Source organism: Entelurus aequoreus, linkage group LG03 (assembly GCF_033978785.1).
Source record: "Entelurus aequoreus isolate RoL-2023_Sb linkage group LG03, RoL_Eaeq_v1.1, whole genome shotgun sequence".
NCBI lineage: Eukaryota > Metazoa > Chordata > Actinopteri > Syngnathiformes > Syngnathidae > Entelurus > Entelurus aequoreus.
Genome location: NC_084733.1, coordinates 31,863,576 through 31,883,450, shown reverse-complemented (window position 1 = coordinate 31,883,450; position 19,875 = coordinate 31,863,576). Strand labels below are relative to the sequence as shown.

At 37.4% G+C, this 19,875-nt stretch overlaps 1 protein-coding gene across 2 annotated transcripts in view; it reads right to left on the bottom strand.

The window, feature by feature from the left end:
• degs2 (delta(4)-desaturase, sphingolipid 2) overlaps positions 1-16,553 on the bottom strand; it is a 45,129-nt gene extending 28,576 nt beyond the window's left edge. For both annotated transcript variants that reach the window (XM_062041612.1, XM_062041613.1), the window contains exon 1: positions 16,397-16,553. In XM_062041612.1, coding sequence (XP_061897596.1) covers positions 16,397-16,478 — 82 coding nt within the window. In that variant the 5' untranslated portion in view covers positions 16,479-16,553. The remainder of the gene's footprint in view (positions 1-16,396) is intronic.
• Positions 16,554-19,875: the final 3,322 nt, after the last annotated feature.

The window sequence follows — 19,875 nt, the reverse complement described above, 5'->3', positions numbered from 1 at the left end:
ATTCCAAATGAGCTAACATTTGCAAAAAATAACGTTTTCCAGTTTGAACGTTAAGTATCTGGTCTTTGCAGTCTATTCAATTCAATATAGGCTGAAAGGGATTAGCAAATCATTGTATTCTGCTTTTACTTATGATTTACACAACGTGCCAACTTCACTGGTTTTGGGTTTTGTATTTTTCATGTTACAAGCATTTTTCAGTACCATTTTTTCATCCATGATTCATTGTTCTTTTGCTTCTTACCAAGTTGTTTCTGTGGACAATGTTTAACATAAAGCATCAGGAATGTATTAAAACAAATTCTATATGCATCATCTATATCATTTTCACTGCACACATTTCCCAGGTTTTGTCTCTCAGATCATTATTAAAAGCAATCATACTTTTCTCTGTCATAGTCTTCAAAATTTATTTTTTTCTTCCTTGATCCTCTTCCTGTAGTTTATCATGAATTGTGAAATCTGGTAGATGATCACTTATGTGAGATATTAGTAAGATACTTGTAGTCTTATCAAAATCATTGGTAAAATTATTAACAATAAGCGATGCACAATGTCCTGTGATTCTACTCGGCCTTGTGATTTTAGGATATACCTGTACACTCATGCTGTACATTTTATCTATGAAGTCATCAATGGTATTTTGCTTTTTGGGGTTCAAGATGCCAATATTGAAGTCAGCACATTAGATAATTACTGTTTCACTGATTTCAGTATAGGTTGTCTTAATCCAGTCCTCAAACATCTCAATACTTGACTTCTTGTTCTGTATATACAGCTGATCAATATGTTTTTGCTATTTTTATGACATATTATTTCAATGGTAATACATTCTAAAATATTATCAATAGCATTTGACATGTTTTTCACTACTTTGCAATTGAGGTCCATCACGTACACAGCTACACCTCCTCCGTTCTTGTTGGTTCTGATGATTTAATTTAGCCCACATCCTTCCAGGTCAAAATCTATTCCTTTTTTATTTTCAATCCATGTTTCTGCGATAGCGACCACTTTAAAGGGTTTGTTTATATGTTCAAAAAAAGCTTCACTCTGTTGTAATTTACATACAAGTTTCTGCTGTAGAAATTAATAACTGACAGTTTGTTGTCGGATTTAATGTTGGTATTGTATTTTTCATCTTTATTATAAAATCAATCATTCCTGAAGTAGTAGAAAAAAATTATATCTGCCGCTATATCATTTTCCAATTCCTGACTTTTATGGTCTATGCTGCAGAAGGTTTTCAGTTTTAATATTGGTTTGAGTGCTGCCGGTGTGCATCATGGATGTTTGTAGAATGATGTTACCTAGTTGCTATTGTATTTTTTTTTTTTTTTTCAAGTGCATTGTGTTAAATGTATTTGTCCAAATCCTGTATTATTTTTACCACCAAGAGCTCCTCTGTGTTTTGCATGTAAATTTCCGACGTTTAGTATTACCCTTTCAAATTTTAATTATCTGAAAATTACCACACTTTGAAAAAACTCACTGTGATATTGTATTCCTACTGGTTTTGCTGTAATAATGATAATTTGTTGTGGATTTTTTTTAACATTAAGTAATTCATTACTATTTTATTTATATTGTTGACATATTTAAATTACTATTATGTTCAATTTGCATGTAACAAAATTCTGTAAAAATAAAAAGGCATTATTTTTAAACAAAATGTTTTCCACTGTTTAAAATTAAGCACTGCTTGAAAGAGTATCCATTTCACACCGGTATCGATTAAAACGTAAACACACCACAATAGGTTTAGGAAATCCTGGTTTGAACACAAATTAAACTCACAAAGACATAATTGAACAGTATTAACATAGCATGTCCTTAGAACTGATTTCAACTGGAGCTTGCCTTTTTGACAGTATTAACTTTCAACTGATTTGAAAGAACGATAAACTAATATTAGACAAAACAGTTCCAATACATTTGAAGCTACGATGTCATATGACCACTCACTCATTGGTGTGTTGTATTTACAGCCTTGCTGAGAGATTACCTTTCAGTGGGGTTTTTATCCCACCCATATGAGCACAAAGTTCAATGAATAACCAGACATAAACACGTGTATACGTAAAACATGCAGTAGAACATGATTTTTGGCCAGTAACTTTTCATTGTAAAAGGTGTCAACTTTCATCTGTCAATAGTAGCAAATGATACACTCCAGCATTGTTCCGTGGTTGGAAAGAAAAGCTTGCTTAATCGTGCGGTGTATCACAAAAACCCACAATGATATGAAAAGATTTTCCACTAACATGCAAGGCAGAGAATAAATACAATTAAAAAAGGCTTTAATATTTGATGGCGCAGAGGTGTCAAGCAACCTTTTGTCTCGTTTCACACCTGTGGGAAACATTATACTGAAATTATGCTGTTTGTTTTGAAGCCAAACTCACTTAAGTTATGGTTTGTGCAGTTTCACCAAAATTTAGGTAAAATATACCTCAAAAGTTAAATAAAACTTTGTTCTAACTTAAGCTCTGTGACCATTTACAGCATGTGTCAAATTCAAGGCCCGAGGGCCAGATCTGGCTGCTGCACATCATTTTATGTGGCCCTGGCGCCTTGTTTTTCATGGCCCCTCTAGGATGTTTTATGTGGGCCTGCCGCATCGTTTTGTGTGGCACCGCCCAGTCGTTTCATACCACGAATGCATGGATTTAATGTGTATCAATAAAGAACTCGACCTTTCTTGCTAAAATTGTTTGTTCTTTCAATTTTAACAAAAAAATGTACTGCAGGCAACTTAATAGCTTGAAAATCGTAACACCGTCTGATATTCGAAGCATTTTTTTGTTTTTAAAAATATATGTCACCTCACCTACACTTAGAAGAAGTTTTTCATGAATTTGTTACTAAAAAATAGTCATGTTTTTGTCCTGGCTGCTCAGTATAATATAGCTAAAGCAATGAAACTTCATCATAAATAAACAGGAAAGAATTGTATCATATTATGAAGTTCTACTGTACAGTATGTTATTGCTTATTTGTTTTGGACATGCTCGACAAGTTACATTAAAAAACATCACGTGATTACATTTGCGCAATTCAACATGTTCAAAAAGGAGTCGGAAGAAGCGGAGATTATTAAACCCTACCTCTCTCTTCTCCATATCTATTACTACATACAGGAATACAGCAGTTAACTTCCTTTTAGACATGCATGACAACCTATAATTTGACTTTAAAAATGCCTGATGGTGTCTGTTTAACTTGGATGCAAATTATTTTACAAGTATCATTAATAACTATGGAAAATGAACACCGTTATTCATCGGCGTGACAAATTCAATAATCACAGCTGCTGTTTCTTTATGCAAGTTTTACAAAATCTAGTAATAAAATTTGCGGTTTATACTGACCACATTTTAAGTGGATACTTTTATTGCCTGGGGTCATAGAAGCTTTCTTCTCACAAGCTTTATGGTAGGTGTGTGTTTGTCAAGTGCAGATAGAGAATGTGCCTTGTTGCCATTATCACTGTTACAGCTGCAATGTGCTCCCATTGTCCAGAGTAAAAGGTAGAAAAGACAAGCCCAGCCCCCACTGAGAGTATGGACAAAGCTAAATGTAATCCACACTAGACATATTATGTGTGCTCATACACTCCCAAAGTGTAATTTACGAAACAAAATAATATAACGTAAAACAGTTATTTGCTTTTAAAACGGTAACATCACCTTTACTCTCGCGCAATTCACCATTATTAAACGTACTTCTCCATGTCTCATCAATTAAAGAGCAAATAATGTTACCTTTGTTTCTCCAATTAAAAAAAAGTTTCAATAAATTACAGAAATTGTAATAATACATTTAAATATTTACAATTACTTAAAAAATTTAATTACTTTAAAAAATAGAAATTAGAGATGAAAATCAAAACACTTAAAACATGTCTCATTTTCTAGAGAAGCAGAAAACGCGCAAATCACTAGCTAGCTTAAATGCTAACAGAAATACAAGACACATTAACCATCCATCTTTCCATTTTCTAACGTTTATCCCTTTCGGGGTCGCGGGGGGTGCTGGAGCCTATCTCAGCTGCATTCGGGCGGAAGGCGGGGTACACCCTAGACAAGTTGCCACCTCATTGCAGGGCAAGACACATTAACACTTGGTTAAAAGATTGAAGTGTACTGTATGTACAAGTACTTTTTGAGCAAAATCAACAATACCGTGATAATTTTGGTCACAATAACCGTAATATGAGATTTTCAAATGGTTACATCTGTTAAGGGAACATTTTTCCATCCTTCGGGCAAAATACGACGCCTTAGAAGTTACAAACTTTGGCCTTGGTTTTGCTCTAAGAAGATTAAGTGAATGATCTCACCTGGTTTCTTATTCGTACGCGCACACACACATTATTCCCTCGAGTTGTAATGATATTAGGATGTACCAGGTGCTGAGATTGAGAGTGGACAACAATGTGTGTGTGCCCAACACATTCTCCCCAACCAGCTAAACAGGTTAGTATCACTGTTTTAAGTTAAATGTATCGAAAAACCGTGATTGATAACTGCACTTTGATAAACTCATGGACTGACTGGCGCCAGCTCGCTAGCTTAAATGCTAACATTAAAACAAGAGACAACAACTTGGACATACCCCAATCTAAACTTAAATAAACACATTTCTGTCTGAGTAACTAAGCTATTCAATTGTGTAAATTGAACACACTCTCCTTTAGATCTCTTTTAGAACAGAATGATCATTCTATACTTGGAGGAATACGTTCTATACTTGGAGGAATACGAGAAGGAAGTGTTTTTATGTGGTGTTCAAGGACCGCTGAACAGAGTAGGATGCCACAACAACCGCCAGAATTAATAAATGTTATTTGTTTCACACTTTTCATTTAAATAACTCTTAAAAGTACTACCATTCTGACCAATATTTAAAATATTAAAAACTTGGCCATTAAAACAGACAAAATAGTGGGTTTTCAATGTGTCTATTTAGAATGTGTCTATTTAGATGTTTTAAAAAACTTGGTCAAAAAATGTCAGTTTGTGTACACGTATGTTTTGAGCACATTCAACAATACAGTGATAATAATGATAACTGTGATAATTGTGGTCACAATAACCATTATATGTAGATTTCATATCATTACATCCCTATCACACAAGAAGGTTTAGGTTATATTTAAATTGTTACTCAAATATGTGGACAGGGAATTTAGGACGTTGTACAATAGGGTCGAGACTCTTGAGCACACACCTGGGGCATTATTATGCAATTGTAACTAATTTGCTAGATCATGTTGGTCAACTGTCTGCTAAAACCAGATTGTCAATAAACAGCAGAAAAAGATTTATCTGGCTAGAGCAATATTAAGTTGGTGAAATAGAGACTAAAAAACGCACAGCATTAAAGATTACATAAAAGCATTCTTTCAAATCGTTAGATGATCCTCTTTGCTTAAAATTGGTTCGTAGTTTGTCAGTATAGTGACTTTGTATTTCAGGAATGTGCTGCAAGAGGTGAAGACCACAACAGAGTGAAACTAATAGACATCACGGCTGACGACGCAGAGGTGGGCAAGAAAGAAAAATAAGAAAAACCCAGACATCGAAAATTCAGGTTGGTACACTGAAGACTGCGCTGATTCTGCTCTTTGATTGTCGATTGGACGGTATAGTGGAGTGGTAGGTTTTTGGGTTCCCTGGTTTATATGACAAATTGTTTTGCATTCAGTGAAATTTTTCTTCACCATTGCACACATTTCCGACATCCAGCCTCAACATTATTTCTTTATCTCAGATTTTCATGCACTCAGAGCTTTTTACATCCGCTTCCTGCCACCACATTATCTCTAATTGTCATGCCATTGGTGTCTTTTGGTCAGTTGCGAAAACATAACAGTACACTTCACTACATGATCACGTGACCTTGTCTGTTAATCATAAAAGCTGCTAAAGATTGCAAAAGAAACAAGATAGCCACACAATACTTTTGCAATGTACATTCACACCTAATGGGATCGATGACTTTAACGTGCTTTAACTGTGTCAAGAAGACATATGGAACTTAAATGATGCGTTTTTTTTAGATTGTTGTGTATCTACTAAAAGGCCTTGGTGTTGAAAGAGACTGCTTGTTGTGGTAAACTCACGTAAAGGTTGCCTCTCTCGCGCACGCACACACTTACGGCATTCTTTTAGTATTGTTTCAGTTTCACAAATTCCTCTGTAAATTCACCAAAACGTCCCTGTGGAATCATTGAGTTTGTTTAGCCGTTTGTAGAGCTAGCTTTCACAGCTAGTGGGTGCATGACGATGACTTCTGTTTTGTTTGATCAGCTGTTTTACTGCCGTGTTACAGAAACCATTTGGAAACCATTAAGTTTCTGTAAATAAACATTTACAGAATCTTACTGCGTAAATAACTAATTTTGCAATACATATACCGTATTTTTCGGACTATAAGTCGCTCCAGAGTATAAGTCGCACCGGCCGAAAATGCATAATAAAGAAGGAAAAAAACATATATAAGTCGCACTGTAGTATAAGTCGCATTTTTTGGGGAATTTATTTGATAAAACCCAACACCAAGAATAGACATTTGAAAGGCAATTTAAAATAAATAAATAATAGTGAACAACAGGCTGAATAAGTGTACGTTGATTGATTGATTGATTGATTGAGACTTTTATTAGTAGATTGCACAGTGAAGTACATATTCCGTACAATTGACCACTAAATGGTAACACCCGAATAAGTTTTTCAACTTGTTTAAGTCGGGGTTCACTTATATTACGCATAAATAACCAACTGAGAACGTGCTTGGTATGTTAACGTAACATATTATGGTAAGAGTCATTTAAATAACTATATCATATAGAACATGCTATACGTTTACCAAACAATCTGTCACTCCTAATCGCTAAATCCGATGAAATCTTATACGTCTAGTCTCTTACGTGAATGAGCTAAATAATATTATTTTATATTTTACGGTAAAGTGTTAATAATTTCATACATAAGTCGCTCCTGAGTATAAGTCGCACCCCCGGCCAAACTATGAAAAAAAACTGCGACTTATAGTCCGAAAAATACGGTATCTGTGGCTGTCCAGTGCAGCTAATACATGGAAAAATATTTTTTTTTCTCTAAAATGTAGTGGGTGTGCCTTTTATTGTTCTATAGTATAGAAATACTGTAAATCCAACATTTTCATAAATAGAGCATACAAAAACTATTTACAATCTTCTGATCTTATTTTTTTCCAAATTAAATAATGATCAAATTATGATGTTGACTAACCACTGTATTAAATCATATTAGATCAATGGACTGCGATGAGGTGGCGACTTGTACAGGGTGTACCCCGCCTTCCGCCCGATTGCAGCTGAGATAGGCTCCAGCGACCCCCCGCGACCTCAAAAGGGACAAGCGGATGATGGATGGATAGATCAATGGAATCCAGGATTAACTAGATATGATTCTCAACCTCCTTATTCATCTACCAAATACCTTATAATTCTAAAACAAGCTCATAATAGTGCATCAACTTCCTTCTATAGTTTTACTCCACATACTCACACGCTATAAAGTAGGTACGTGACAACCGGCTGCTAACCGACAGTACTTATTTCCATTGCATAGGCGGCTTGTGACCACTTACTGTATATCAGTGCTTCTCAAATATTTTCTGTTACGACCCCGCTTGGTAGAAGAAAATAATTTGCGCTCCCCCCACTGTCCACCGTTACTATAAATAGTATAATGTCTATAAAATTTAAATTAACTATACCTCTACATAACATTATAAGTTTATTGGAGGGGAACTGCACTGTTTGGGTGGAATTGTGCCTATTGTCAACAATCATGAGAGACAAGAACACATGTCTTTTTTAATTTATTTTTTAAAGATGATAAAACGCTTAGACGATGTAGCTAAATGGAGTCACTGTTGTAGCCTTCAAAGCCCTCCATCAATGCTTTGAAGTATACACACTGCAAGTCTATATATAATGTAGTAACAGACATGTTCATAATAATATGTAATATGTACAATATTTACAGTGTTTTGGTGATTTTAATTATTGCCGGAACTAATTGTTCCGCGCATTTATTTCCATTTTCATAGCAGCACACTTCTGGCAAAACCCCCTTCCACATACAAAAAAGCTTGTGTAATCATGGCAGACTTGGTAAGAAACAACGAAGACGACTATTTTTGGACAAATAAGGATTCACAACCTTATCTTTTTGAATCTGAATATATGACGATGAACTACTGCTTCTAGAAGCCGGCACGAAGGAAGAATGAGACGTTGGATCAGACGAAAGCCGAGAGAGTGAGGTGAGAGTGAATCGAAGCTGCAAAATGTGAAATTTGAGGCCAAGCTATTTCGACATAAATGGAGTACTTACCCATAATTATCCCTGGCCAGCTGGACCCAACGCACAACTGTCCATCAAGTGAGTAACTTTAATATCGATCATGATACACGCATCACGTCATGCGTGTTATTACCACTACAGTACATACACCGTCTGACTAGCTCTGTACAAACCAAACATGAAATGTGGGCTAATACTTTACAGTTACTGTAATATTATTGTTCATGTTTTTCAGTCAGTACAGATTGGTGTCTTACCGCAGTGTTGTGCATTACAAACGCAAATGTGTTTCGTGTCGTCGTAGAAGCTAGCTTTATCTCTTGCCGTAGTTAGCATCTACGGCTAATACCGTAGTATGCCGACGTGTACGCTAGAAAAAGAGTTCCTCAGTGTTCGCTCTCACAATAACGATGGCGCTACAGTCTAGGGCTGCAACAACTAATCGATTAAATCGATTATAAAAATAGTTGGCGATTAATTTAGTCATCAATTCGTTGGATCTATGCTATGCGCATGTGCAGAGGCAATTTTTTTTTTTGGTAATTTTATTATTTTTTTTATAAACCGTTATTTATAAACTGCAACATGTACAAACAGCTGAGAAACAATAATCAAAATAAGTATGGTGCCAGTATGCTGTTTTTTTCTATAAAATACTGGAAAGGATAGAAATGTAGTTTGTCTCTTTTATCCGATTATTAATCGACTAATCGAAGTAATAATCGACAGATTAATAGATTATCAAATTAATCGTTAGTTGCAGCCCTACTACAGTCTGGTTATTATACAGGTTACGAACTGTAAATTAAGTACCGTTGACAGGTTTTGAATGCATTTTTAAAGTGATTTAGTGGTAGACTTGATTGCTCCCATTAGCTGCAGTGCTAGCCACCAAGAATGAGCCAATTTGTATATGTTAGAAAGCGTCTCTCATAATAATTGTGAACGAAAGGCATAATTCCAAAGAAAGTGCAGTTTTCCTTTAACATTAAAGAAAATCGGTCTTTCCTCGTTTCCCACCATGGTTACAGGGAAGCCAAGTGCAACATAAACTGTTTTATATTTTGGTACGGCAAAAAAAGCATGCTCCTCGAGGTCACACGCACCCCTCTTGGAATCGCACCGCGCCCCCCCACACAGGGGCCGGCCCCAACTATTTGAGAAAGAGAAGGCTTATAACAAGGCAGTTTGTGATGTGCGTCATTATTTTCTGTGTGGGTTTTTTTTTTGGAGCACAGAGGTTAATTTCCCAGAAGTGCCTCATTTCATGGTCTGATTTCAAGTGCAAAAAATCTACATGTAAAATTTTACATTTCAAGATCATACACAATTATAACCAATGGTAAGTCTTAATGTCTTTAATTATCGTTTTACTTGTTTCCATATATATCTGTCCTTATAATCTTAAAATATGACTCTGAGCATTCGATCATGGTTTTTAAACTTACTAAAAATGTACGCCCCAGCCTGCAGTCATAAAAATCCATAAACATTGTAACATTCATCCAGAGAAAAATGCCACTTGGGTCAGATAGTATCATCCATCCATCCATCCATTTTCTACCGCTTATCCCTTTCGGGATCACGGGGGGTGCTGGAGCTTATCTCAAATAAAATCGGGCGGAAGACGGAGTACACCTTGACAAGTCGCCACCTCATACTAATGCAATTATTCAATTGGTAGGACTGTGAATGTTTGGGCACCACACGATTCGATTTGAATCTTCGGGGTAATGATCCGATTCAGAATTGATTCTCGATACAAAAATTATTCTCTATTCAAAATCAATGCCTTTTAAAAACATCGGGTGCGAGTTCTATGATTAACTTCATTCCTCCGTAAAATAAATAAACAGCTGTGATACATTTCTATATTACCTTAAAGAAAACAGGTTTTGTTTAATAACATTCTACCCAAACATGTAATAAAGTCCAAAATACAAATAAGGCATCAAGAGAACTTCTCTTTTCTAAAGTAAATCTTTACGGCAGATATGATCATCTACATCAACATTATGATTTACTTGAGTGGCTGGATAGGACAGATGTGAAAAATAAAAAATGTTAGATTTTTTTTAATCAATTAAAAATAGTTACAAATAAGAATCGCGATTCATTCTAAAATCTTTTTTTTTTTTTACACCCCCACCAAATGGCGTTTTATGATGTTTTTGTTTAACCATTCACAGTTTGTATTTAAAATGGGATGGTTTTACCAAAAATATGCCACTGATGCCATCTGTGTGGACTTGACACACAGATACACAATAATTTTTCTTTGAGGATGTATTTTTCCTTATTGATAAACAAAAACCCACATTATTGTGTAGATTACACCAGTGATTCTTGAAGCCGTGGTATATGTACCACTAGTGGCATGCTTGATTAAAGTATAGTGTTTTATTTTCCTATATTCAAACTAGGGTTGTACGGTATGCCGGTGTAAGTATATCAATCAATCAATCAATGTTTATTTATATAGCCCTAAATCACAAGTGTCTCAAAGGGCTGCACAAGCCACAACGACATCCGCGGTAGAGAGCCCACATAAGGGCAAGGAAAAACTCACAACCCCAATGGGACGTCGATGTGAATGACTATGAGAAACCTTGGAGAGGACCCCCCCCCAGGGGAGACCGGATGCAATGGACGTCGAGTGAGTCTGACATAATATTGTGAAAGTCCAGTCCAAGTATAGTACTGCGATACTAATGAATCATATTCGGTACTATACCGCCTCTAAAAAGTACCGGTCCACCACCCGCCCGTCGTCGTCACGTCGTTCATTACTGGTTTTACGAGCAGACGAGCATGTTCGGCAGCACACAATCACAGAGTACTTACAAACAGACACAGTGTGTAGACAGAAAAGGGAGAACGGATGCATTTTGGCTTAAAAACTAACGATAAAGGTGAAGCTATAACACTGAAACGCCCCCAGGAAGAGGTGCTTTAAGACATGGCTAGCTAGCTAGCGACTAACGTCCAGCTGCAGTCGGCAGGAGTTTTAGCTACTTCTAAATCACTAATCCTCGCCTCCATGGCAAAAAATAAAGTACCTTTCTTACAAGTACCATCCCTGCAGGACGAAGAATAGCTAAACATGCTTCAATACACACCGTAGCTCACCGGCGTCAAACTGTAAACAAACGCCATTGGTGGATCTACACCTAATATCCACTGTAATGATACCAAAGTACAGTAGCATATCTAGTCAATACTACTATGATTTTGTCGATATTTTTTGGCATCACAACATCTTATTTCATTTTTTTAACATTTATATTATGTTTATAAACTCCGGAAATATGTCCCCGGACACATGAGGACTTCCTGTAACGACTTGGTCTTAGAATGATACCTAAATTTGTGGTATCATCCAAAACTAATGTAAAGCATCCAAACAACAGAAGAATAAATTATCTTTACATTTTAACGGAAGTATAGACAGAACATGATAAAAGAGAAAGTAAGCAGATATTAACAGTAAATGAACAAGTAGATTGATAATTCATTTTCTACTGCTTGTCCTTAATCATTTTGACGAAATAATAGAATGGAGAATGACACAATATGTTACTGCATATGTCAGCAGACTAAATTAGGAGCCTTTGTTTGCTTACTTACTACTAAAAGACAAGTTGTCTTGTATGTGCACTATTTTATTTAAGGACAAACTTGCAATAAGAAACATATGTTTAATGTACCCTAAGATTTTTTGTTAAAATAAAGCCAATAATGCAACTTTTTGTGGTACCCTTTATTTAGAAAAGTATCGAAATAATTGTGGTACCGGTGCTAGTACCAAAATATTGGTGTCGGGACAACACTAAATCAAACACAGTGTTTCTGTTCAAACTGTGTGCAATAATATAGTGGCCAAAATAGTAAATGTACTTGTTAAATAAAACCTCTGCCTTGTTACTAATGAATACTTGGGCCTACTATGCTTCTGTATTTTAATGCTGGTCATTACTTGGAGAGCCAAGTTTTTTCTGGAGGTGGTACTTGGTGAAAAAAAGTTTGAGAACCACTGGATTAGCCTATTGTTTGCTTTTCAGTATGAGTTTAGCTGTCTGAAAATAGACAAGATGAGTTTAATATGTGTGGTTTGTGTGTATTGTAACTTGATTGAAAAAAATATATATAATTAAACCGCTGAACTCCACATTAAAATGGTTTTGGTGTAGTTTCTTGTTATCAGCAGTGTTGAGACTAACACGTTACTTTGTAACGCGTTACTGTAATGCCGTTATTTTCGGCGGTAACTAGTAGTCTAACGCGTTATTTTTTATATTCAGTAACTCAGTAACCGTTACTACATGATGCGTTACTGCGTTATTTTACGTTATTTTTTATATAGTATCGGCTAGAAACTGAGAAGATCTGAGTGTGTTTTATTGGAGAGCTGCGGTGTCGTCCTTCTGATTCTTCCTGTCTCACAAGGAAGAGAAGAGGCGCGATGTGTGTGGGCCGGGTGGGCGTGTCTGTGTTTACTAACAAGACATCATGGCGAAGCCGAAGTCAATTCTCTTATATACGCTTTCATTCTAGATTTCTAGAGTGTTTGATTATCACATCACTCTAAATGTATAGACTATAAAGTTCACAAACATAAAGAGGGATCCTAGTGGGCCAGGCCAATCTTTCCTTTTCTCTAAACTAAAACCGGGTAAATGCGTAGTGTTCTGGGCTTCAGTACAGTGTTGATCACCTGAAGACATGATTTTATTTCACAATTCCTCGAGAGAAAAAAACGCCTGGTTAGGCGTGTGTATAGCAGTATGTGTGTGCTATATAGTGACATGACATATAATCATGTCATGTGTGCCTTCCTTGGGTGAAGCCAGGTTTACAGCTATGTTGTGACATGTTGTTATTATGCGGTTTGTTACTTATGTATGTTATGTTGCAGCTATTTAAAATAGTTTTGTCAATTTGTTCTGGCCCAAAATAAATTGGCCCTTTGAAACATATCTTTGTCTTTGTGTGTTGTATATAGACCACATTGCTTAGCAGAGTTCAGTGACGCAAATGCATGTCAAGTTGATCAACATATTGTATTGTTCTCCAGTGCAATAACAGTACAGAAATGAAGGCTAAAAGGGCATTAATGGGAGCTGTCACGCCAAATTTCTTCCCTCTACAGAAACCTTCCCTCCCCCATTTACTTCCGGGGCTGCGTCCAATAAAATCACAAAGTTGCCGGGGGTCCTTAACCTGCACGCGACTGTCCTGTTTCGCGCCTGTACAAAAAAAAAACAATAATCGATTTCTTCAGATTCCAGCAGCTGTCAAAGACGAAGTATCCTTCCAGCGACGGGCAGTCAAAGCCGAAGTGCTATCGATCGCTGTCAATGACGTAAGAGGAAACATGACCACGGAAGTAAATGGGGGAAGGAAGGTTTTTGTAGAGGGAAGAAACTTGGCGTGACAGCGCCTTAAAAAAAAAGAGAAAAAAAAAGAAGTAACTAAATACTTACTTTTCACAGTAACGCATTACGTTTTGGTGTAAGTAACTGAGTTAGTAACTGAGCTACTTTTGAAATAAAGTAACTAGTAACTGGAGAGGTTCAAACCCAGAGAGAATCCCTATGACCTCAGAGGTTCAGCTGTCTTTCAGAAAGCAAAAATAAGAACAAGCTTAAAAAGTAGATGTGTTTCTGTCAAGGGGGTTCAACTGTGGAACAGCTTGGATGATTCCTTAAAATGTTCCAGTTCCATTCACACATTTAAAAAACACTTTAAGACCAATGTCTTGAAAAAATATTTCACTCTTGAATCAACACTGTAGTTAATACTATGATCAATGTTAATTAAAAACTAAATGTGGGATATAAATAATAATGGAAGTATAATTGTTTGTATATAGTGGGGCGGTACAGCTCGGTTGGTAGAGTGGCCGTGCCAGCAACTTGAGGGTTCCAGGTTCGATCCCAGCTTCTGCCATCCTAGTCACTGTCATTGTGTCTTTGGGCAAGGCACTCTACCCACCTGCTCCCAGTGCCACCCACACTGGCTTAAATGGAACTTAGATATTGGGTTTCACTAAGTAAAGCGCTTTGAGTCACTAGAGAAAAGTGCTATATAAATATAATTCACTTCACTTATAGTATATAATTGGTACAAATGTTTAACATGTGTACAAGGATATTTCACATGCCTTTACTGCAGACCTGGGCATTCTGCAGCCCGCGGGCCACATCCGGCCCTTTGTGCGTCCCTGTCCGGCCCGCGTGAGGCCAATCATAAATTACAAAATACATTTTAAAAAGTATCTATGTCGAGTGTGCAATACAACAGTGCTGCTTTTGTTTTGAAAAGCGTTATTTGTATTACTTCCGTGTGGACGTATGCGCGTGCATGATTGTGAGTAAATCTGAACAACTGCAATCACAAATTACAAAATAAAGTTGAAAAAACATCTATGTCGTGCGCGCCATACAACTGTGCTGCTTTTATTTTGAAAAGTGTTATTTATGTGCGTATGTCCGTGTGTAACCTGTGAGTGAAGGTGCACAGCGACAAGTGATGCACGGTTTACACCCGAGACGCTAAAAAGAGAAAAGTTAATGACGAATGCCGTGTTTCCAACAAGACATGGACTGCCAAGCAACGTTCCCTCTAAGGTGCGCGCCTGCGCAATTGCGCACTGCTCAAGCGTCCTCTGCGCACAGCAAATATATGCCGCGCACCAAATCAAATCCCATCTGAATTCTAAACAAAATAAACACATTTATTCTGTGTAATTTTGCAATGCAACTTTGAGTGACAGTGACAACAAGCGGCCCTAACGGTGTTCGTCAACACCGTTCAATTGAACACCGTTCAATTATTGTAACGTCTATCGAGATGCTTTGAGGCCAGAAATTATATCGATCACCTTATTGAGCAAAACTGTTTATATTCGGCCATAACCACACCAAAAACATGAGTAAAACACTTCTATCTTGAAAAATGTGTCATTTTCTGCCGTACAAACCAGGCCAAAACCAATTTGTCATCTGTCACCAACACGCATACCACTAAACCACTGGTGCGTTTATGGCCACACAAAAAGTCAAACACCACACAAAGTTACACTATGACTCCTCAGTCATACGTGTGCTTATTTTACTGTCATTTATTATTAATGTTAATTTATTTATATTAATCATGGAATGCTGTTACTAGAGAAAGTTACAGGAATGCACACTTCATCCCATGCTTACATTTCACTGTGCAACATGAGGATGTTTAAGGGGAACTAAATGTGATCTCTGAAAGGGGTACAAATGATTTCCAAAGCAGTGCTTTTGGTATAAAGTTAAGTTAGGTTAAATGAAAGTATTATTATTATTATTATTATTATTATTAATCTTACGGTATACATCAAAAATAATATTGAGCAAAATGTAATTGAAATATTGTCGATGTGGCCCTCCAGCAGTGCTCGGGTTGCTCATGTGGCCCCCGGTAAAAATTAATTGCCCACCCCTGCTTTACTGTGTATATAATTGAACTGTGTTTATGTTGTGTATAATGTTTATTTATAATATGTTGTACAAAGGACATTTCATAATTTTCGGAAGTTCATCTTGTACTTGACATTGTTTATAGGGTTAGGCGCAATAAGTGTTCAACTTAAGCCTAAACCCTTTCGGTCTGCAACATTTTCTTTTTCAATCTATGAATGTACAACTGTTTGTTTATTTTGTTGACCATTGACCGAAGAATAATAATAAACTAAACTAATAAACTAAACTGTAACTAGTTACTGGTTTTCAGTAAAAAACCCAACACTGGTTATCAGAAATTATATAATGTTATCAGCCATTTTAATTACCGAGTCCTTGCCTGGATTGACTTCCCTTCCCTTGCGTCCAGTGAGGATAGATGCTGGTGAGGTAAAAGCTAGTAAACAGGTCTAACCGGATAGCACCTGGTTATGGTGAGAAACGACAACAGACCTGGCAAAACACAGCAAAGGCAGTGACCTCGCTCGCCTGCTTTCAGCCTGAATTCAACTTCACACGGACTTTTAAAAAGTGGCTCACCGAGTATTTCTTTTCTCCGGGACGTATGCGGCTGGTCGTTGTAAACCCATTCAAAGTCGCCTCTTCCACCTGTCTTCCCCATGACGTCCTCTCGGCTTGTCAGCTCCCGCCTCTCTCAGCGTGTAGGCGAAAGTTGTCCGGGCCACGCCCACACGCGCAATAAGTACGCGGATATGCCACAAACCACGCCCTCTACACCTGCGACCACGCCCTCCCTTGGCCGCCGGTGCACCTACTACAATCGTGTGTAACCTTACGCTCTTTAAACTGCTTCAACAAGTGCCTCAATAATAATAATAATAATAATAATGACAATAATAATAATAAATTACTTCATCACACCACTTTTATTTGGGAGATTGCAACAACAAAGAGGCCACTATGCAGAACATATATAATCGATCCTTTTATCTTTATAACATCCATATACAATGTACAAACCCTGTTTCCATATGAGTTGGGAAATTGCGTTAGATGTAAATATAAACGGAATATAATGATTTGCAAATCCTTTTCAACCCATATCCAATTGAATGCACTACAAAGACAAGATATTTGATGTTCAAACTCATAAACTTTATTTTTTTTTTGCAAATAATAATTAACTTAACTGACGGCGTGGCGAAGTTGGTAGAGTGGCCGGGCCAGCAATCGGAGGGTTGCTGGTTACTGGGGTTCAATCCCCACCTTCTACCATCCTAGTCACGTCCGTTGTGTCCTTGGGCAAGACACTTTACCCTTGCTCCTGATGGCTGCTGATTAGCGCCTTGCATGGCAGCTCCCGCCATCAGTGTGTGAATGTGTGGGTGAATGGGTGAATGTGGAAATACTGTCAAAGCGCTTTGAGTACCTAGAAGGTAGAAAAGCGCTATACAAGTATAACCCATTTATCATAATTTATCATAACTTAGAATTTCATGGCTGCAACACGTGCCAAAGTAGTTGGGAAAGGGCATGTTCACCACTGTATTACATGGCCTTTCCTTTTAACAACACTCAGTAAACGTTTGGGGACTGAGGAGACACATTTTTTAAGCTTCTCAGGTGGAATTATTTCCCGATCTTGCTTGATGTACAGCTTAAGTTGTTCAACAGTCCGGGCGTCTCCGTTGTGGTATTTTAGGCTTCATAATGCACCACACATTATCAATGGGAGACAGGTCTGGACTACAGGCAGGCCAGTCTAGTACCCGCACTCTTTTACTATGAAGCCACATTGATGTAACACGTGGCTTGGCATTGTCTTGCTGAAATAAGCAGGGGCGTCCATGGTAACGTTGCTTGGATGGCAACATATGTTGCTCCAAAACCTGTATGTACCTTTCAGCATTAATGGCGCCTTCACAGATGTGTAAGTTACCCATGTCTTGGGCACTAATACACCCCCATACCATCACAGATGCTGGCTTTTCAACTTTGCGCCTATAACAATCCGGATGGTTCTTTTCCTCTTTGGTCCGGAGGACACCACGTCCACAGTTTCCAAAAACAATTTGAAATGTGGACTCGTCAGACCACAGAACACTTTTCCACTTTGTATCAATCCATCTTAGATGAGCTCAGGCCCAGCGAAGCCGACAGCGTTTCTGGGTGTTGTTGATAAACGTTTTTCGCCTTGCATAGGAGAGTTTTAACTTGCACTTACAGATGTAGCGACCAACTGTAGTTACTGACAGTGCGTTTCTGAAGTGTTCCTGAGCCCATGTGGTGATATCCTTTACACACTGATGTCGCTTGTTGATGCAGTACAGCCTGAGGGATTGAAGGTCACGGGCTTAGCTGCTTACGTGCAGTGATTTCTCCAGATTCTCTGAACCCTTTGATGATATTACGGACCGTAGATGGTGAAATCACTAAATTCCTTGCAATAGCTGGTTGAGAAAGGTTTTTCTTAAACTGTTCAACAATTTGCTCACGCATTTGTTGACAAAGTGGTGACCCTCGCCCCATCCTTGTTTGTGAATGACTGAGCATTTCATGGAATCTACTTTTATACCCAATCATGGCACCCACCTGTTCCCAATTTGCCTGTTCACCTGTGGGATGTTCCAAATACGTGTTTGATGAGCATTCCTTAACTTTATCAGTATTTATTGCCACCTTTCCCAACTTCTTTGTCACATGTTGCTGGCATCAAATTCTAAAGTTAATGATTATTTGCAAAAAAAAAAAAATGTTATCAGTTTGAACATCAAATATGTTGTCTTTGTAGCATATTCAACTGAATATGGGTTGAAAATGATTTGCAAATCATTGTTTTCCATTTATATTTACATCTAACACTTGCATGGCAGCTCCCTCCATCAGTGTGTGAATGCGTGTGTGAATGGGTGAATGTGGAAATACTGTCAAAGCGCTTTGAGTACCTTGAAGGTAGAAAAGCGCTATACAAGTATAACCCATTTATTTATTTATAACACCATTTCCCAACTCATATGGAAACGGGGTTTGTAAGTACAGTATAGTAGTACCTCAGGTTTCATTATTATCGGGACAAAAGCTGATCCAGACATTATCTTTTTCAGCCTGAATATACAGAGGATGAGCTGCAATTATTAGGAGCTGTGTGATGAACAGATCCAGCTTTAGTGAAACACTAAGCATCGCGTAGCAGTATTGCCAAGCGCTAAACAAGGAATACAAACTATGAACATATAAAAAAACGATCACTTTACTGTACGATGTCTGCTCTCATTAGGAAGCCGATGGATGCAATGTTTATATCTTCCTGTTTGGATCAAGAATTCATCATAATCCACAAGAAAGGTTAACAAAAGGTGCAGCAAACAAGTCTCTTTTCGTGTCTCTCTGGCAATCTCGATGTCAAAGCTGATCAACTTCTCGGTTTATGGTTACAACCTTCTACTATCCAGGTGAGACGCATGGTTTGTAATCTAAAATTAACTTTCACTAAATCAGAGGCGATGCAGCAGCTCACTGGCTCAATATATCTTTGTAGCAGCATAAGCTAGTTAGCTCTTTGTAATCACGGCACGGCCAAAAGTACTTTGCCGGCGTTAGTGCTTATAATAACAATATCACTAATACTTGGTTAATATTCAGGTCGCAAGGTGTAAATGGAGTATTGTTGGTGTTTTTTCAATGTTTTTAGATGGCTTTATGGACAGAAAAGTGTAATCCCATTAACTTAATTTGTTAGCCACCATATATATGCCATATTTTACAACTTAGAATGCATAAAAAAGAAAGACATGTCTTGTCTTACATAAGGATTGTGAATGATAGGCACAATTCCAAAACAAGTGCAGTTCCACTTTGAATTGAAGTAGCGTGGCAAGTGTTTTTGGTGACACCTTGAGGCCACTAGAAATGTCATGTGACGTTTGCAAGAGAACCCAGTCTTTTGAACGGCTCTTTTAAGTGAACAATTAGAACCGATTCACTTTCCTTGTTATTTGTTATGATGCAGGTATGTAAAGTAGTTCAAGTGTCTTATTTTTTTGTTCTAGTTCATTCAT